This window comes from Ixodes scapularis, unplaced genomic scaffold (assembly GCF_016920785.2).
Source record: "Ixodes scapularis isolate PalLabHiFi unplaced genomic scaffold, ASM1692078v2 PGA_scaffold0__279_contigs__length_252992795, whole genome shotgun sequence".
NCBI lineage: Eukaryota > Metazoa > Arthropoda > Arachnida > Ixodida > Ixodidae > Ixodes > Ixodes scapularis.
The window spans coordinates 154678721-154700087 of record NW_024609835.1 but is presented as its reverse complement, the minus strand read 5'-3'; the positions used below and the strand labels follow the sequence as shown (position 1 = coordinate 154700087).

The 21367-nt window shown below is 44.1% G+C and overlaps 1 protein-coding gene across 2 annotated transcripts in view; it reads left to right on the top strand.

The window, feature by feature from the left end:
* Nucleotides 1-21367, top strand: part of LOC8032458 (synaptogenesis protein syg-2) — a 341997-nt gene that overhangs the window by 305112 nt on the left and 15518 nt on the right. For both annotated transcript variants that reach the window (XM_042290110.1, XM_042290114.1), the window contains exons 3-6: nucleotides 6078-6213; nucleotides 15843-15976; nucleotides 16831-17047; nucleotides 18289-18422. In XM_042290110.1, the coding sequence (XP_042146044.1) occupies nucleotides 6078-6213; nucleotides 15843-15976; nucleotides 16831-17047; nucleotides 18289-18422 (621 nt within the window). The remainder of the gene's footprint in view (nucleotides 1-6077; nucleotides 6214-15842; nucleotides 15977-16830; nucleotides 17048-18288; nucleotides 18423-21367) is intronic.

Here is a 21367-nt window from a genome sequence, read left to right as displayed (position 1 = left end):
AGGACGACCGACTCAAGCAGCAATGCGAAGCTCATGTTGTAAGCGCATGGATATCTAGAAGTTTCCGAGCTCGAACAAAAAAGATTCAAGAGTCATCTGGAATATTCTATTCATGGGCACAGAAAAAAAGGATAAAAAGAAAAGCGCTGGGGCCCTTATAATCTGGACACTTGGCGGAAAAGTCGGCGAGAAATTCGGCGGCTATGATTGGCCGGCGCCAAGGTCAAGTGTGGCGTTGGCCAACCGCGGCCGCCAAATTTCTCGCCGTCGTTTTCGCCAAGCATCCAGCTTAGGGCCCCTGGCTGGGATCAAACCCCAGCCAGCGGCGTGGGAATCGAGCACGCTGCTCACTCAGCTATTCGCACGCGGCAATATCAAACCCATCTAGAGAACGAGAGCCGTGACAAAGCGAAATTGGCGCCGTCTGATTTGCTCCATCGGACGGCAGCGTTAAAGTTTAAGTGACATACAGGTATCATCTGCTGGGCTATCTTCATCATCTTAATGACGTTGTTTTGTTTTTGTTTTTTTTTTGGCTTTCTTCCACCCTTTTAAAGCTTTAGTGATCTCATTAAATCAGCTCCTCTTTCAGAAGCTGCAAGGTGAAGCCCTTTTCCGGCATTGATCAAGTGCCGAGGCGTCTCATCCAGCTATGATCGTACTTTTTGGTATTGAGGGACTTAAATGTCCTTTTTAACGTTGCCTCGGCGTAGTTCGAAATAATTACTCACGGTATTTGCGCTGCACAAGCTAAAGATTATATCTCTCGGCGATGGAAAAGGCGGCAGGCCTTCTATTCACATCGTGGCCTGTTGGAATGGAGAAACAAAGGACTGTACCGGACAAAGATCTTGGTCACCTGATCTGCAGCGTTCACGCCCCGGTCTGCCACATTCACAAGGCTTATCTTAAAAACGCCTCTGATTAAAATTAGTATACCATTATCATTATATTTCTTGGTGCATGATTCGTTCTTTGGAGTCCTCATCGGCTAATAACGCGGTTTAACTGGGTGGGAAGCGATAATGAAATGGCCAGGCCTCGCCGCCACTGCGTTTCTATAGCGGTCAGTGACAACGGTTGCTTCAAATAAAACTTGATTTGCTGCAGACTGCGAGGCAGCAGAGACAAGTCATGAGCAGCGCTGGAATGTGCTCTTTCTGTGAAAACAATAAATAAAGGAAGGAAATAAAATTCTGTACTTTGTGTCGTGTCGAGGGACTAACTAGAAAATTCTCAAACGCTAATGGCGCGTTCACACTGGAAGTGTATCCACAAACGCGAAGCGGATCCGCGCGTTCTCAACCGCAAAGCGCCTAGGATCGAGCGGTTGGAGCGCGTTTTTGCCAACCGCTTCGGGACCGATTTCTTCGAACCGCTTTCACGAACCGCAAAGCGGCAACCAACCACAACGCGACGCTGACGTGACGTCAGAGACTTTCGAAACAAGATGGCACCTGTCACTGTTGAAGAGTCCAAGGCGCTGTAGTCCTAGCGTTACAGCAGAGAAATCCACGGAGAAACGGGATGTTCACGTCCATCACTTGAATCAGCCGCGAAAAGAATTGACTCGTAATTTTAAAGGGCTTCGCACCAGTGATTTGGTTCGGGTAAGAGTTTGTTCATTATTCCGGGTGCCACAGCCCGAAGCTTGCTGCGCTGAGTCTCTGACCGCAGAACGTTGGCAAACGCCCCTAATCGACCGAAATGTCAGGTTTTGTGCCCACTAACGGAGTCGCGTGAACTATTGAAAGCTTTTGACACCGTACATGACCACCACGAAGGCCGATAGAGACGTTGTGAGCCTGATTGCGTTGCCAACACACTGCCGCGGAGCGGGCAGGGTAGATGCGCTAGCTCGATCTGTAAAGTTTACTACTAACAAAACAAATATAAGGAACCTGCTAAAAGAATAAAGTGTACGTACCAGACAATGCAGAGGTAATCCATACGGCGTTTATTTGAGCTTAATTTCAAACAAACAGTAGACTCGATCGACGTGCGAGTGACGAGAGGAGAGACCGCCACTACCAAAGCCACAACCGGCTAGCTCCGAACACACTGCCCCGCACCAGGGTTGCCAGGTAGGTTTATCTCAAAGCGCCAAATTCCAGGTGGTGTAGCCCAAAGTAGCCAAATGCATGATATTTATGTAGCCAAAGAGTAGCCATATTTTGCAGAGCCCAAAATATTGGGCGCTGGAATATGCGAGCTCAATTCGAAGGCAGTGCGTCTGCATATCACGGGTTTAGGAGCAGCTTGCAGGACCTATGACATCTTGAAATGTATCGAATGTTTTATTTCTAACATACAACTACAAACATTTTCCAAACGTTTTTTTAGTCTCATAGTTATGAAGTACTGGCGCGTGCCCAGCTTACTCGCCTCATACATGATTTCCATGTTATAACGGGCAAAAACTTCTTCAGTAGGGTTGATGTACTTACAGCACTCGTTCTTCCCAAGGAAAGCAAACTTTACATATAGGACGTTTTGAAGAGTTGGAAGGGACATCCTGTTTTTTACATGTGACTTTGTGAGGGGCACGTGACTGAACACTCTCTCCACTGCGGCATTCGACATGGGCAATGTCGGGAGCTCGATGGCAAGCTCGGATAGCAACGGAAACAGGGCTGCTCCTGCGCATCAATCTTGGCCTTGTTCGGAATATTTATTGTCCCAAATCTGTTCTCTTTTGTTATAGCTCATTTTGCTTTACGAAATTTCCGCGTTTCGCGGAAAAGCCTCCTTTGTTATATCTGGCACAGCAGGCGTTATCAGGCGACACCAAATTCTTCACAATGTCTTGAATTGCCTTCTGTATCATTTCTCCTCAGATCAGGTGCCTCCTATGGAGGATGGTGGGAAACTCGAGAAAAAAAGAGACGCCAGTAGGAAGCAGAAAGAACTTGGGAGCATAAAATAAGCCAGAATTGATACAAAAGCGATGTCGTCGGAGCTGAATCTAGGTCACGGTAGCTCACGCCCACGAATCTTCACGCAGAAAATTTCTGAAAACGGGAATTCCGAAAGGTTGGACTGTCGCTTTGTGCCCATGCTGAAGTGTCTTTTGTACATCTACTCTAAACCGAGCAAAAAAGAAAAAAAAGGGCCACGTTAGGATTTCAAATAGCCCAGAAATAGCCACATAGCCAACTGCCAAATTTCGACACCAAATGCATAAAAAAGTAGCCCGATTTGGCTATTAATAGCCCAACCTCGCAACCCTGCACCGCTGCACGCTCCACCCCATCGCTCACAACTTCGAAAATGATAAGAGCGAACGAGGGAGGAAAAGTGGCCCTCATCCCGAGAACAAGGTCAGCTATTCATGCGGGAAGGGTACACTTCGAAGAAGGGTCGGGGGCATCCTGTTCTGAGTCAGCAAGGCGCGCCTAGCTGGGCTTTGCTTGTGGACGAAGTCGAGGGAATCACAGGCGAGTTTGGCGGGTCCATGCTTCTTTTTTCGCTGCCTGAACTCTGATGCGTGCGAACATCCCGGAGAAAAATCTTCAGAGTGCCAAAATGGCAAAATTTTGGCTTTGGATTGTCGATTAAAGTGGATTTTGAATTGTAAAACAAGGGTTGCCAAACGCAAGTCTCAAAAGATCGCGCGTCATCGCCAAGAAACCGCCAACCGCATCTCGGTGTGTCTGAACGAGGTCGCCCGCGAACCGCATCCGCAATCGATTAGCGAACACGGATCCGCTTCCAGTGTGAATGCGCCTTAACTGAGCTTTCGGGGTGTCGCTTTACAACTATAAGTCTAAAAAAAGAAAATGTCTGCGAGTTTATTTGTCTGCAGTATGCGGAAACAGCCAGGCTCCACAAATAACAGAAGGATCGTGTTAGGTAACGAAGGCTTTTGTTAGAAATAAATAAGACTTGTTTTAAAAAAGTCTATCTTTCTACAGTGGCGTCGGCATCGTTGTTTTATCTGCCTGTGTTTTGGCCCACATTTTTGGCCGTTTGCTCGCAGACCCGTGGCAGGGGTGAGAGCGTGAACGGGGAGTCGTCTTGTTCTCTCAAGCGCGGGGGGCTTCGAGGAGCCGCGGGGCTCGGTGGAGAAGAGTCGGACCCCGGTCGTTAACAAACGGATTGGGTTTCAGTTTGGGGCGCCGGAACACCCCTGTCTTGGGCATCTGTCCGCACTTGTGGCTTTTAAGCGGGTGTGCTTGTGTCCGGCGTATTTCGCCGCTTAGTGTAGAAAACTTCGCTTTTAGTCGACGCAATAACTTAACTTGGTGGCGCCAGCCAGACGGCGAAGAAAGCATGTGGTGACTCTACAAAGAATTTGGGTTTAACCGTCCAGGTGTCGGAGGAGGATCACGCTCGCTGATCATTGGGTAAGAGTGTACCATGTGGCAATGGGCAAATTTGAAGTGATTGGTCCGTCTCTGGAGGGAAAGGAGGCCCCTACGAGTCTAGAAAAGGGCTGCCGAGAGGATTCTCGGGGATTCGGCTCTTGAGATCAGGCAGATTCCGCTCTTGAGACTGGGGGACTAAAGTATGGATTTTAATCTTGAGAGTTTTGTATTGTAAATTACTGATGACTTGTCGTTTTGTTTTGAAATAAACGTGGCCACACTGGCCATCGTAAACCAACCACCGTCGTAATGTGTCCAGCGGGATCGAACAAGTTTTAGTTTTTTTTCTTATTCGACTTCCCGGGGGACTTGCATCGGGTGAACATCATGATCGGCCGTCACCATCCTGACCGCTCCCCTCTGCCCCCTCGGAAAGCTGACTGATTGCATGACATGACGAAGCTCACATTAAGATTAGGTCTGAAAAGTGCGATGTTGGCCCCGGGGGGGGGGGGGGGGGGACAAAAATAACAAGTACTACGTCAAGCTCAGTCCCTTCGCACATTGCAATATTTTTTTTTTATTTGTAACCGTATTCTCAGATTTCTCATTCACTGGATGATGCTACTATTCGCCTTGATTTGTTGTCTCGCTTTACGCAGGAGCATGAACCAAGCGAATTATTTTAGAGCAGCGCCCAGGCTGCAGACAAACGCCGCAAATTTAGGTCATGATTTCTTGTTAATGAAATAAATTGAAACGTATGAGCGAGTTAGACGAAATCATCGATAATAATACCCGGAGAAGGCGAACAAGGGGGACTAAGGACAAACACAAATCTCCAAACCAGCTAGGAGTTTTTTTTTTTTTTTAGCGCGTACCAGTCACCTTACTATGTTTGGAGATCTCTGTTTGTACTGGTGTCCCCCTTGGTCCCCTTCCCCAAAGGTTATTATCGATGATTTGTTTTCGCCGCTACCGTATACCGGGTGCTTCAGTGAAGGCTTTCAAGGATTCCAAACAATAAGGTAGTTAAAAAAATAATATCTTTTTCAGGAAGAAGCTGTCTGCCACGTGGGACGTCAGGATTGCAAAAAAGAAGAAAATACTAATAAGCTAATTAATTAAAAAAATTACTTAATAATTTTTAATTCGCGAAAATAAACACCTGGTTCAAACTAGAAACTTCTGAGCGTCATCGAAAAGCTACGAGAGAGTCAATTTTGAATGACTTAAACTACGCCAAGCCCGGGAGTGCGCTTTTAAAGTTACCAATTGTGCAGCAGGCACAAAGGGCTGTCGCGGCGAAAACGCGGATGATAAGAATACCATCCGCGTTTTTGTATCGCCGGCCCTGCGCTTGCTGCACGAGTGAAGTTCAGCGCATTCTCGTGCTTCGCACGTAGTCTAGGTCTTCCTGAAATTGATCGATTTAGGGGCTTTCGATAGCGTTCAGCAAGCTCCTAATTGGAGTTAGCTATTTATTTTCACTACTTAAAAAGTTACTTCCTAACTCGTAGGTAATTATTTTGATCATCTGTATACTTAATTTGCAGTCCCCGAGGTCAGTGTGGCTTGCAGTTTGTTCGGGATAAAAAGGGTATTTTTTCTGAACCACTTTAATGGCAGAGATTTTTTTAAATCTTCGCTGAACCAGACGGTATATCTCTTGACGCTGTACTTCGAAGGTGCGCTACATGTGCGCTAGTAATGGTACTCACATTATCGTGGATTTCTAACGCCTCACTTCTTTTTCCTCATTTTCGGCAGGTATCGCGTTCCAACATTAGCGACTTGTACCTGAACGACACGGATCTCAACTCGGAAGGGAAATACCGGTGCGAAGTGTCAGCCGAGTCCCCGTCTTTTCAGACCGAACGTGCGCAGAAGGAAATGATCGTCTACGGTGAGTACCCGTGTTAATGCATTCACCTTGCGTCTCTCATCTTTATTTCATCGAGAGGCGTTGCGCAGCAAGAAATGAGCGACACTTTCTGTTGCTAAGACCACCGAGCTTCATGCCCAGGGAGCACACAGCACTTCCTACCGGGATGGTGGCGAGAAAAGAAAGCCGTCTGCTCTGATATGCTTTTTATCTGCGTGCGTGCGTGTGTGCGTATGTGCGTGCGTGCGTGCATGTGTTCGTATATATGTGTGTGTGTTTGTGTGTGTGTGCGCGCGCGTGGATGTGTCCGCGTGCGTAAGAGCGTGCCTGAGTGCGCGTGCGTGTGTTCGGGAGAGCGTTGGTGTATGTGTGCGTGTTCGTTTGTGTGTGTATGTTTAATGACGCAATGTCTTTTTTTTATATCAAAATTTTTTAGCGGCCATTTTCAGTAAATTTTCAGCAGCGTGAATTCTGAGCAGACATGAAACGCCGCTCGATGGGCGACCACGTGGGTCGTAACTGTCCCGGGACTATTTATGAACCAGTTTGCGCGGCCTGCAGTGGGTCCCTAATGAGCAGTGCTCCGTCGAACGGCTCCAGAAAAGATAGCCTTCCCCCCGACTTTCTTCCTGGACCTAACTATGTGATAACTCGCACGCGTCAGGCGTCGAGACTTTGTCCCTGCTGAGCGTAAATAGTAAATACATTCTGGCTTCGAACCAACCTACGGGACTTGCATCTAAACTGTAGAACGGAGCCACGAGGTTAAGGGACGTTTTGCTGCCTTTGAACTTTGCAACGTGCAGCAAAGGGGTGAGAACCTGCAGTGGAAAATGCTCGGAGTTAATGGACACTTAACTGGAGAGGCTACGGAGGAGAATATAAATAAATATAGAACAGCAGGTATGCATTGAGTGAGCAATTTGGTTAGGATATTTGAGCATCGGAATAGGTGAATACGAAATTTTGGTGGAATTGGTATTCCTAGAAATGCAGTTTCTATTTGAGAAAGGAGGTATGAGCACAATCTTCGCAAACTGTTTGGGGATGAGGCATATAACATGTCGTAACCCATACATGTCTTTGATATTCGGAAACTTTATGAGGTTGCTGTTTGTTACCCGATGCAAACTCCCGTCGGTGATGACGTCCAGAGTCGAACTTAATGTGTAAATGCGTCGCCTTGACTGCCCGGACGAAATAAAGCGTTAAATACAGACTGTCAAATTGGTTCTTTAACGAGGGCTCTATGTTTCCGAGTTTATTTTCCATCAAATTTGGGGGGGTGTTTTTTTCTTGAGTTTATTCGCTCCCACAGATTTGGTGTTTTTCGGAGTATACTTCAGTCACACACACAAAAAAAACTTGCCGTTTATCGGAGCTTATTATAAAAAGTACGTGACATGACTAGAGATTCATGAACCTCCAGTGACTATACGCTTCACCTGAAGTACTTGAAAAACATCCCGGTACCTATCAAAACAGGAAACGACACCAGGGCTGTGTTTCCCGAAGAAATTAAGAAGCAGTCTTGAGGGCAGTTTAGTGCCTACTGCATTCCAGATTGACACCAAATAAAACCGTAGGTAAATATTTATATCCGAAAACTTTGGTTATTTTGTTTTTTTCATTCGTGAACAGCTCCAATTCAAGTTTTTCTGGATATCGATTAAACCGTTTTTCGAGTTCATATCGGGTGTTTATTAGTAATTACCGAAGACACGTAACCCTGCTTTTTACCCATGAGAAAAAGATTACAATGCATTCTGGGTAGACATTCAAAAGAGCCGAGGGCAGATATTGCTAATCACCATAATACTGTGAGGCTGTTGAATGTTCTTTTTATGCGAAGAGAAAGTGAGCCAGACAAGGAGACGAAAAGGGGGGAGGGGGGAAGGGGGGGGGGGGCGGACGTCAGAGCAGTCAGCTGTGGTTGGAACGATCATGAGGGTAGACCAAAAGCCAGCAGCATTTGTCTCGACTGCCCTCATCGAACGCGTTAAAACGCGGAACGCCGGCGTTCGGTCGAAATCTCTGCTTCAGGCGCTGGCTCCTCGGCCTTCTTCAGCTCCTGTTCTTCTTCATCCCAATATGCATATTTACACAAAGCAGACAGCTCTTATCAATTATTATATACTGAATTGTCGGTGCGCTTTCTGGTGTGACACGAGGCGCATTTTTCGAAATGGTTTAGCTAGTAATTTAGTAACAGTTTGCGATTAACGTAATACAATGTGCGGTGTATTTTCATCGGTCCTTTATTTGGGGAAGTAATTTAGGAGTCAATAACGACGTATCCAGAAATTGCCGGGAATCTTTTTTTTACGCAAGCAGGAAGAGTCTGCGGACTTATTAAGTTAGACTTGGGTAGTTTCGCCTTTTTCTTTCCCTCGTGGACTGCTTTTATATCTACTTTCATCATGTTATCTGCATAGCGAAGTGGTTTTCTACTTTTTATAACTATAATATATGCCATCTTCAGGAGTCTCTTTTTTTATCTTACTTACGGATGTTAGCAAGGTTTAGTGAATTTGCTAATGAAATTACGGAACTTAGTACTTTTAATTGTACCCACCCAAGCCAAAAGCGTATTCTTTTTTCTTTGCCGTGCTTTCCAACAATCCGGAAACCCAGGATACCCTTTTGTGACAAATAGAGGCGAACTTTCTTGTTTAAGCAGCACATAGACGAAATTTTTTTAATGCATGCATCCCTAATTAGTTGTTTCGGTGAAATTACCGAAAATAGGAACTCAGTAAAAGGTGTTTAAAGTTATATATTGAGAACAAATTATTAACGGCGTTTCAAAAGGTTTTCTTTTTTTTCTTTTTTCGGGGGGGCGGAGGGGGGTGAAGACAAATATATATATATATTTAACAATCGTAGTAGAGAAAAAAATCTTCTCTAAAAGAAAATACAGATTTGAAGAAAATATTGCTAAAAAAAGCCGAATTAAATTATAAAAAATCTGACTTCAAATGTTTATATGAATTTCAGTTATGTTTGAATTTCCCATTACACGTTTAATTATATACAAAGTTACGTGTTCAAGCTGTTTCGGCTATTTGATACTTTTAACAGAGAATGCAAAATATAAATAAAACACATAAAATAAATAGGTAATTTTACCAATAATTTCGGAATACTATAAACATATGCATCAGCATAATACAAGCATAAGCTTAAGTAACATAAGCAAAGTGTATTCGCAAGGAAAAAGGCCCTTTGTTCTACTAAAACAAAAGTGTCTCGGTTGCGCAGAGCAGCAGTGTGTAACCCAGACATATATATATCTGACATATGTGACACGCTGCGGCATCTGAAGTTGTTTTCGCAATTTAAAAATCCGGATTTTGATTTGGTGATTGCTGAGGTTCTGCGACTTTCCTGGGTTAAAGTAGAGACCCAGAAACGAGAACAGATCGCCTTCGACGGTGTACTTTTCTCAAATGTACTTTCTCAGTGTGCTATAACTTATGCGTTAAAACAAAATCACAAGTGCGTAGGCTACGATCAATATGCTCTTGACCTTGCTCTATTGAATCAAAGAAAAAGTGAAAAAACGTCCTTGTTTGTTGCAAAAAAAAAAAAAATCATGGGTCTTGTTATATTTATTTTGAAAAGCAGTCATCTACATACGCAACACCTTTATTTTTGGCTACACTGCGGTGGCGAAACTACGTCTTGATGAGCGATCGCAGGATTCGGATAAGGAACGTACTGTTATCGCAGTAGAGCATTTGAATGTTTTTGATGCAAAGTTTGAAGACATCCAGGGTTTTTACCTTTTCCACGTACACCCGTAATATATTGAACAACTCTCGTTAGCGGGCGACATGACCAACGGCAGGCTAAGCCACTGCGCTTGCAAAGAAACTGCGCAAAAAGCATTTCTAGCACCATCACTTATATTACATTGCCTATTAAAGCTGCTTGTAATACATAGAAGTATCTTATGCAAAAAATGAGCTGACGCAAAACAAGAAACGAACGGAATTCGTTCTTTAAAATTCGCATCGCACATTCAAGAAACAAACTGTCCTGTCAACGACTTGGCTCAACATGAATGACACTATACAGTCTAGTGGAAGACAAATCCTCTTCTCAGTACCGTAGGTCGGGCTCTCCTTTGTAGAAAAACAATAGCTGCAAGAGTTCATTCATTACCACTATTTGTATTGTAGCATTCCATGGGGTCACAAACCTTAGCTCACGTGATGCACGCGGCAGGTAAACGCGTCCTTGGGTCTTAAGTGCTTGAAAGTCCTCACCCTCTAATAGCTAATTAACTTGATGATATAACGTTCGTTTATCAAGTGGTCATATGCCAGTGAAATAGTCTTCATTAAATAGAAAGTCATAAGTTTTCAGTAAAGTTCACTGGAAACGGGATATTTTAAAACCCTATATCCTATTTGCTTAATAGATCTTTCCTAAAATTCCCAGGAGTCCTTGCAACGACGGAAATTGTGGGGTTGTTCGGATGCACGCTCGGGTGCAAGCTTGAACGCTTCGTATATCCTCGTAGTAGCATGATTCATCCTTTCTAATCGTTAGGAGATCAGAACGCACGCAAAGGTTCAGCACACGGTTAAGCACGCAAAGGTTAAGCACCCTTCCCTGCGTTCTGAGGTCACGAACTGCTAAACCAACGTCAATTTCGTCTTCGCTTCTTGGATAATTTCACGCGCCGTACATCTGAACGTCACGATGCGTAAATCAGACGCTGCGGTTACCACATACTTCAGGAAAGGTTTTTTAATAATTCATAATGAACAAATAAAAAAAAAAAAACGGTCAAGCAGGTGAGAGCGAAACAAACGTGGCTGAGCGCCGAAACATTCATTTCATTTGAATATCTGCATGTCTAAATAAACAAACTGTATAAAATATCATTTAGGAGCAACCTGACGAGTCCGTTTCCCATCAAAACAAAAAGCTTTGGAGGTGATCACATCCCGTTTTATAATTCTAGCTAGAAGCACGTAGAAGTCATCTTCGGTCTTCTGGTGAAGCCGAAGCTAGCCAATATCTGTGTTTACAACCATAGTAGGTTCGCGAGTATTGCAGACTTCTATATGTAAGATGCGAAGGCCTTACGTAGTCCCATTGAGGCCCTGCTTCAAAGTCAGATGGCATAAAAACACTAAATTATCTGTTCTTTTTTTCTTTTTTAACAAACTTATTATCTAGTATGATGCCTGTAAAACGACGAGGACTCCTCTATCACTTTAGTGCGCCACCATGCAGTGTTAAGAAAGCCTTTCAATGATCATGGTGGTTAGTTGGGAAAGCGTCAGCGAAGCAAACAGTACTCCGCACCCTAAAACGTACTGCAAGGAGCGCTACCAGTCATCTTTCCCATTCCAGTACTCCGCGTGTGCCATGTGACTTCATGGTATCCGCGCTGCTCCTCCCAACTGGAAGGTCAGGAAACACGTTCCGAGCTCTTTATTGGCTCCGGACCTCCGGTTGATCTCAGCGTCCGCTCGCAGCGATGAATCGTAATGCAAAGTGGAGTAAAGCAGACAGAGACATAATTGGCCTAGCGGGTTTACACGCGTGACTGCTTTAGCTGTAACTGCCTGGCCGGCTCTATTACAAGTTATTGGAGGACATACTTCTGCAGCATCCACTTTTGCTGTTGTGCTGAGGTCAAGATTGAAACTATCCGTAGCATTATACAGCTGTGACGTCACCAGCCGAATATCGGGTAGAAAATATGATGACGCGGTAAATACATCGGTCGCAGATTCGTACGATGCATCACCTCTACGGGTGATCTCATTTAAACTTGGAATCGCGAAAGTCTAACATAAATAATCGAAAAAATGAACGCATATTAGTTAAATATTTTAAATATCGTAAAGGTTATTCTCTTGCGGAGTGCACGCCAAAAATAATAAAATGGAGGAAAGACGGTATCTATGCAATTGGCCACCCTTTTTTCTGATATAACCACGAATAGATAAAAAAAAAAGCACCGTCATAGTGATTATATTTTCTTCTTCAGTGGTACGCGAAATATAATATTGAGCACTATTGCAAATCAAAATAAATAAAGAAAAAAAAACTTCCCGGTCTCTTGTCGTGATTTGTGAAAGACCTGCGGCCGAGGCACTGCAAACTTTGCTGCAGGCACATACGCACGGCCACCACTAAACACAGCCGCTTTCTCCCTCAAATTTAACGAATAAATTTTTCCGCTCAACTCAGCGTAATCGTTTTTACCCTAGACTTAGCGTAGAAGATTACGCACAAGCTTGAGCATTGTGGCGGAAAAAACGCCCAAAAGCATTACCTCGCTTATTTGTTTTCTGGAAAGGCTTCACGGTGTCACAGGGCGTTACGTAACACTATGACGTCATTCTCACTGCAATGCCACGTGACACTGTTACGTCCCTCGACAGCATGACGTCACGTGCCACGACTATCCTACAGAAGTACCTCCCTATAACCGTGTGCGGAACCCCGTCATGGCGGTATCGCCGTAGAAAAAAAAGAAAAGAAAAAAAACAGTCGCGAGGTGGTAGCTTTTATGCGCTTATCATCTTTATTTTTCGACGCCGTAAGCTTCTTTCGACATCCATCAGATACAAATATCGAGAGCTGACGTGACGTCCAAGCACTAACCCAGCCATCCATGAATGATTCCCGCCACCACACGGACAAAACAAATCTTTAAGCACGCCTCACGCACGCCCTGATTTTTCCCGCGGAGCAGTAGGAGGCCTTGGACATATCGGTTTATTTTTCTTCGGCCAGACTACCATAGGCGTAATGCCTTTGTATCGTTCGTCAAAACGCTTCATCGGAGCTGGGCACCATAGATATGTGGGCCAAGAGAAGCAGGCTCCAACTCGCTTACAACACGGAACTTTATTTCTGGTGTTAATTTTTTTCTGTTCATTCTTTGTTTCCGGCTACGACGACGTTGCGCGGAAAACAAAAAAAAAAAGAACATATTCTAGACACCTAAAGCCCTAAAAACGTCAGGAACAAAGAACAGCAACAACGCCTACTTACATGTGGCATACAATGTCCGGAGGCATTCATCGAATCTGTGCGTTGTGAACGGCCCTTAAGTAACGTTCCTCCGGGTTGCCGTCCCATGTAAACACAGTGATGGCTTGGTAAAGAACCTTGCGCCAAGCCAAGAGATAATGCAAAAAGAAAGGGACGCGAAGGACGGCTCCGGATAGAACTGCCGCCGATGGCTGTTTACGACGGCGCGGACGTCCGAAGCGAGCGGTACTTCACTGGCGGACGGCCGACGCTCGATCATGATGGAGATGTGTCCTCGTCTCCAAAACTCGCTGCTAAAACATGGCAGTACATCGTCGTTGATGGATTTTTGTTGCTTTTAATAGAGAGGCAAGCCAGTCTTAAGAGGAAAGAGGATCTTGCAGCTCTTTTCAGACGGCGCTCGAGCAAAAGGCTGCCCTTATTGCTCGTTCGACGTTTGAATACTTCTTGCCGTTAGGAATTGCCTTTAATAAAAGAGATGCTCTAACAAAAAAAAAGTATTGCTTGTTTTGTTGTAGTTTTTGTAGCATGAGATTGTCGCTGTAGAACGTTTGAAGGTTTTGGCCACCAAGGAAAACAAATGGCCGCTGTGTTTACCGTTTCCTGCAAATCAACTGCGCCGATGGTCGAGATCCTGCAGACTGCCGCACAGTTAGACTGCCATGTTTAAATGCAGTGGACTTACGTTCGCTAAATTTGGCGGACGATGTTCCTTTCGCACTGTTACGTCGCATATGGCTATGACATGACGTGACACTGTGACATACGTGGTACCATGACACCACGCGGCACCATGACGTAACGTGGCATTGAACTAACGTTAAGCTTACCGAAAATATATATACGCTAAATTTAGCGAGAAATTTGCGACGTCATGTGGCATGGTCGCGTGACGCTGGCGGCACAATATAGTAACGCTGATTTCTCGCTATATTTGGCGGAATAATTTAGCAGGCCAGGACGTACACGAAACACAGACGGGATCCGCTGCGAATTCTAACCGATAACGGCTATCGTCGTGAAAGATGTTGGGCAATTCTTAGCTTATGATCCCAGTTCACAGAATTTTCGAGCAGACTGTGCTCCCATCGCACACACGAGCACTCTTCAGCACTCGCGATCCATAGTCTGGGGGCCTCGATAATGCCGCGTGCGTGGCCCTTTCCGAACCATGCGCTCTGGACGACGAGGCCGCGGTCGACCGGCACCCGGCGCAGCGATTACCTACGGTCACGTTCTTGTGGCGACACAACGCGCGCCCTGTGTTCACGGACGGGCCGGAGTAATGACGTCCGGTCATTTTGGCGGCCACGTGCGTGTTCCACTTGGTCCCCCCAAATTAAATTCTCGTCCCATCGCGCTCTTTCACTTTTAGCTCGTGTGTCGCAAGAAACCATATAACTCCATTTTGTCGCCCCTGTTCGGCGTTTGCCGCTCTTTTTGCCGCTCTTCCCTGCAATTAGTTTTCGGGGCAACTGCACGTCACTGTACAGCGCGCTCGAAATTGGTGTACTCTGCTTTGACCCGGTCGAGAGGCCATGTTTTACCAGCGATGCCTTAAGTCTGTCATTGTTTTCGGCGGGAGTGAGTGTGTGTGCGTCTGTGTGTCTGCTTGTATCTACTAAAAGGAGAAAAGAAAGAGGTTTGACATATTGTTCCTACCTCTTGCCTGGGAGACTGCTCCGCACGGTATTAAAAACGTGAGGATTTTTTATCTTGTTCATTGCCGCCATGCTTCCTTGCTTAAAAGGGCTCATCTCTATTGTTGTGTTTTTCTGCTTTTTTTTAGGGGGGGGGGGGGCGGGGGCTAAAGCTGCTGGAGTTTAGTTGAATGTACATACATTGTCAGAATCATGATTAATGTTGCTATAGCAGCAATTGATTTGTTTTATTGGTTTGTTGATTCTGACATCGTGGAAACGATATGCACTTACGCAGAATATAAAATTTTCCATCTCCCATTCTGCTAGTCAAAATGAAAAAAAAAAATCACCCACGTCTGGTAAAAAAAAAATAACTGTGATAATTGAATTTGAAATGTGCCGTATTGTTACGGCCTTCCGCAGGCTCCACGGTTGTTATATATACCTTGTCGTTTTTTAACACCGACTACGACCGATATAAAATAACATTATAGTGATGCCCTATCATTAGAGAGTAGGCATTTTTACAATCACACAGTTTTTTTTAGTTTATTCTTATCTGGTTAGAAGCAAATTTGTGCCTGGAGAAATAACGAGAATGTTTGAAGCACCTTACTCAAGGGAGAAGAAAGTAAAATTACTACATGCATTTCGACTCTTCTTAACACGCAACTCCACTTTCTTCCTCCACTGTTTAAAATGGTAAAAAACATGCGCCAAAAATGCAAGAAAAGTTTGTTAAAAGCCTAATTATTTCAATGCGATCACTTATAGGTTAAACGCATGTTTTTATTCTTTACAACCATTAAAGTGAGAGCGAGGAGCTCGTTGTTCGTCGGGCATTTTTTTCTATGGGGCTTTGAACATTCCTCATGTAGTCGCTGAGATAGAATGTTTAGAAATAACATTTGTTTTAAAAAAGGACCTACGGAAACATTTGCACGACGTAATTAATGTTAATTTTGTATTTTTCTTTTTCAGTTTTGCCATATGAGGATCCTGTCATCAAGGGATTGTACAGCCAGTACCAACTGGGTGACTTGGTCAATCTAACTTGCTCATATGGGCCCTCGAAACCGAACGCTTCTTTAACATGGTACATCAATGACCGGAAGGTTAGCACTTGCTTTTGAGCTCGTGGATCACAAACCTATCATATCCATCGCAACAAAGCAGTTGTCTGTACTTAGAAAGAGGCAGAGGATAAACGTTCTCCAGATGTAATAGTTTACTTTCGCGCCGACAGAACCGACGACCGGCACAATTAATGTTGTTGTGCCAAACTCTGGTACATCCTCGTATAAATAATGGCTGATAGTTACGTGCTCCTAATTTGCTGTTGTATTCCTTGCCATAAAACGGCAGTTGAAGTCAAAGTAAATTTACTTGCATGTATCGAAGTCGACGACACAAAAAAATAGGGACATACGTGAGTACTTAAAATGAATCATACAAAACGTTTTCGTAAATATTTATACTCCCAGAAGCAATGCCATTTTTAATTCTTCTGGGAAAATTAGCTAGTCAAAAATCCAAGTTGCTTGATTGCTGTGATGTTATACACAAGTGGAAAAAGTTTTATTATCACCCGTTTAAGAATGTAGCAATCTAATCAAACTTCGCGAGAAAATGCATTACTGTGCGCGAGACTCCAATCGAATAGGGCCGTTTTATAAAACGTGAACTGGTGGACAAAACCTTCTTAATTAACGCACGTAGATTTAGAAAACTTCCGACTAACAACACCCATTGAGTCGCGCACCAACCAATCCAAAAGGCAATCACAATATTTTTTCCAGAGATCAAGAGTACTTGCTCCTGCAGCTTCCTAGAATATACCGACAAACTGCAACGAGGAACCAAAATAAAGAGCGGGGGTAGCTCGTTGTCGCTTAGCAATTGAGTTGAGATCTTCGCACTTTAACGATCACGCCCTGGCAGCTCTCTGGAAGCCCACACGCCTTCGCAGGTGCCCACGGCCAGCGAGGAGGCGATTCACCGGACTCAGTACGTGGACGGTGAGGGCCTATCCTACGTTCAATCCCGGATCAGCTTCGTGGCTCAGCCGGGCCACTTCTGGCACGGCAGCATGGAAATTCGCTGCGCCTCGCACGCCGCCCTGCCCTACTACGTGAGCAGCGAGGAGCTGACGATCCGCGACTACGGCAGGACGGTCGATATATCGGGTGCGTAATCCCGGAGAAGACGCGGCTTCGTCGGCTTTAATCATCGGCATGAACCGGCTTGAAGAAGAGTTACGGTTTGCTGTCCCGCCAAAACTCGTCGTTGCTCCTCGCGTACGAGGTACCCGGTGTGTTGCCGGAGATTTGGGGTATTTTGACTAAAGGAATTGCGTCCGAGGAAAAGCTTTACGAAAAGTTTTCAGAGTTTGTCGGAGATTTTAGAGCTCCGCTGCGCTCAAAGTGTGCCATACTGAGGCTCACAGGCTTGGAATGGCGTCAATGAAGATTGCCTACCATGACAGCTAACAGAAGATGGCAATTCTAAGCTGAAATTAAAAAAAAAAAGTAAGACTCCTCTGTCAGCCTTAGTAAGCTTAACAAATATACTAAATCTCTGCAAAAAAGTACGTTGTGTTTTTCCTTAAAACTTTGTTCCCTTGACTAAATATTTAATGCATCAATCAAATCGCAACCTACCTTCCGCTAACTGAAATGAGAATCAGATAAAAGACGACGAGGGTTGTTCTTCGTTCGACTTACAAATAACTGAGTAAAAGAGGAGCATAAACAAGATAGATGAAATGTATTTATTCACGTATTCAGCAAAAAAGATTAAACGTATGTTCAGGAAGACTATTAGCCCCCACCGACGTTCTTCCCTGACCTCCATCATTGTAGACACCTGTCCGTCTTCCTCCAAATTTTATAGAATTTTCGTTATACCCATTACACGCCTTTGTCGGCTGATGGTTTTATTTGTTATAGAATAACTGAAAACCCAGGTAGTTACCATGTTTGAGGAGGGCATCTAAAAGCGTGAGCATGTCATGATAATCGTCTAAACCTGTGTGGTCATTGCGTAAAATATCTAAAGCATGTATCTTGCTTTTCTGCATATCAATTCATTTATCGTTGCATTTTCTTTGACGCGATTCATTGAAAGGCGCATCAGAAAAAAAAAGACCTTGTATAAAAACATCCTTGAATGCGCAAGCTGTCGGTCGTAATTTTGATATTCTACAACACACATTACCCGAAGTTGCATTTTAAACTGTGGGAACGAACACCATCTGGCCAATAAAATGTATGAATTTTTAATTCCGACTATATTAAAAAGGGGCCTATGGCGGGGCGTGATCGGAGATGCCATGAACACACCAATTTTATATCTACTGAAAACTTGCTAAGTTTTTGTTTTCTTGTAAATACTAAAGTTTACAGCGTTGTCTTCCTCTCATTCTCAGGTCCACGCATGAATGGCCCTAGGTTAGATGGAAAGAAAGATAAGTACACGCTGGGAAACATCGTGGACCTCAGTTGCAACGCAGACGGGGAAGCACCCATCCACGGCCTAAAGTGGCTCATCAACGACAGAGAGGTGGGTGCACTGGGAAGTTGGGGCGTGTTGAATGTTTCTCCTTAATTTCCAAGGACTGCAGACTGTGAAACAGTCAGAATATTTCGTAAGATTAAACAGATTAAATGATCACTCGATTCCAACCCTGCATGTATTAAGAAAATGCTGAACCCTAGTGACCAAGTTAAGCTCGAGGGCTGACTTAAAACTCACGAGACCGATACTTTAATGAGAATCCTTTGATTCTGCACATCTTTCTTTTCGAAGTAGCATCCTCTACGTTCAATAGATTTGTAATAATGTTTTAGAAATAGCAAGAAGATATGTAAAACTATCGTTTTGCGAGCGTCATAACGTTTAGCGCTGCTTCGGCGATCTTTTTCTCCTTTTCTTTATTTCATTGTCTGTTAACTCCAGCACAGTTTCCTTTTTTTTTTTTTTTTTTTTTTTTGGGGGGGGGGGGGGTTGTTAGAAGTTTTGAGAAGTCACAAGGAGATATGCCCAGGCTATAAGGAAAGTGTTTCAGTGCAGTTACCGCTCTTTAAAGGTTAAAATAAAATTCGCTCACGCATATCTGCCGTATTCGCACAGGAATGTCACCGTCTTAATAATGACGACACCCATGAGCTGTTGCGCTGCTCGTGACTGAATGCTAAAGACTACGTCAGTTTAATTGCATATTCTGACATGCGGGTGTATTACCTTAACGAACACCCGCACAGCGTTGCCCCTCTATCTCCTTGGAAATAGAACAGGCAGTCTCATCATCTCAATCAGCCCTAGTGCTAAGCTAAACGTACCTTGTTTTTAATTTTACTTGGAAATACTGCAGGCCGTTTCGCTGCCCAAGCACGGGAGGATCTGAAAGGTGTGACAATAGTTGTTAAAATGTGTCAACATTTGTGTATTCAACGATCGATGGAAACGAAGATAATAAAGACATATTTAAGTGAGACTTAATAAACTGTTTTGATTAAGTCGAGGGCAGTGCATATGGCGGACGGAGCGGTGTGTGTCCTTACTTTAAGCTTTTTTTTTTCCAGGGGTTGGGGAGGGTGGCGTTTCGTTATCAATTATGTTAGTACGTTTTTCTTTTCTCAATTTCTGCAATCCACCAAAGTACTTCCGGTTGTTATCTTTACACTAATAGCGATAAACCCATTTGTGTAGAGATGTTAGCCTTTTGTCCGGTGTCCTCGGCATAATATTGCTGAAGTTAAGTTCAAAGTTCAAACCCTGTCCTACGTCCTCTCGCATTTTTACGTCTTGCCTACCAAGTAACTAGGGCTCCGTGTTTTCGGAGTTTATTTTTCGTCAAAATCGGAGGGCGTTTTTTGGAGTTTATTTTTTGCCGGAGATTCGGAGTTTATCGGAGTTTATAATTTTTTGACTCCCAATTCTCCGAAATTCGGAGTTTAGTTTCGCTGTGTTTCCTATTAAAAATAAATAAATAAATAATCAAATGTAATAGTAGTGCCAGATAAAAAATAAAACGCGCTAGTATCAATTGAAATATCTTCAGTTGAATTTGGCGTTGGTGCCATTGCCATTGGCAAAACTAATTTATCCACGGCAGAAGTCACACACAAGTGGCGCTTCGATAAGCGCCGATACCTTAAGATCGATAAACTCCCGGAGGTAGTCGCTAGGAAGCCCCATTGTCCATACCTTTCACTGTTACTAAGACATACCCTTTCCTTTCTCTAAATCACAAATCGCACGGCCCAAAATGGAAACCAAAAGAGTGGCTTTTGTCGTGCCCCGAATATACAACGAACGACCTGTTGCCCTGAATCAACTTTAAAGAGACAAGCGGCAAGACCCCTTCTGACAACGGTCCGAGATTTGAAAGATAATAATGGTGGAATTTTCCCAGGATCATTGGCTCTGTGCTGATCAAACTGTAAAAAAAAAAAGTCTTTTATTTTTTCTTTTGCCGGGGGGGGGGGGGGGGGGGGGATTGAGGAGTGGCATTGACACATAAATATTCGGAGTTTACCAAAATTTTACCGGCGGTTGTTTTTCGGAGTTTTTCAGATTTATGCGAAAACACGGAGCCCTACAAGTAACCCATACTTTGTTTCACCTCAAGTCCAGACGCGGTCGACGCTACGAGTTGATGGACCAATTAGACAGCGTCAAAAGCGCACCATCACAGTGTTCGTTGTGTTACTCTACGTGTTCTAAGATCGCTGGGCCAATCATGTACAAGGAAGGCCCAGCGACTTGTGCTTTTCAGGCTGCTTGATTGGTTTCATTACCTCGTAGCGTCGGCTGCGTCAGTACCTAAGCTGAAACAAAGTATAGAGTGCCGATATTCAATATGTGCGTCTTCTTAACTCTTGACTTTTTTTTTCCAAGGAAGAGTCAATTACAGAGGTGTCACAGCAAGAGTCGCCGTTGACTCTTACCAAAATAATAAATTAATTGTCCCTGAGAGTGGCAGAGCGTGAACCTGTAAAAATAAATTTGATGGCGTTTTGCTGAAGTTATGTACAATATTGGACTATACAAACAATGCGCCTTGATCAAATAGATACCTTGTTAAGCCACTTGACGCAGCAAGTGAGGAGCCTCTTTTTAGTGAGTGTAAGAACATTGTAGTCAAGAGCACTTATGTACCTCATGGTCAACGTATGCCTATGCGTCGAAATGGTACGAGTTAGGAAGTTATCAAATACCGATTTATAAAGATTAGGAATCAGATGCGCATTGTCATAGAATGGTTCGTAAGAAAAACAGTGGTACGAATGTGTAGCGCTTGATCGGTCTGTAGAAATGCCAAGAGCTAGATATTTGCGCCACTGACCCGATGGTGCTAAATAAAGAAAAATAAGAAGTATCTAATTGCATTTCGTTAAGACTCGCTGTAGTCATAGGGTACCGTATTATGACCTGAAACATGCGACGCACACTATCACTCGGAACTTTGGCGACAAACGGCTTGTGGTGATCTATTTCCGTGC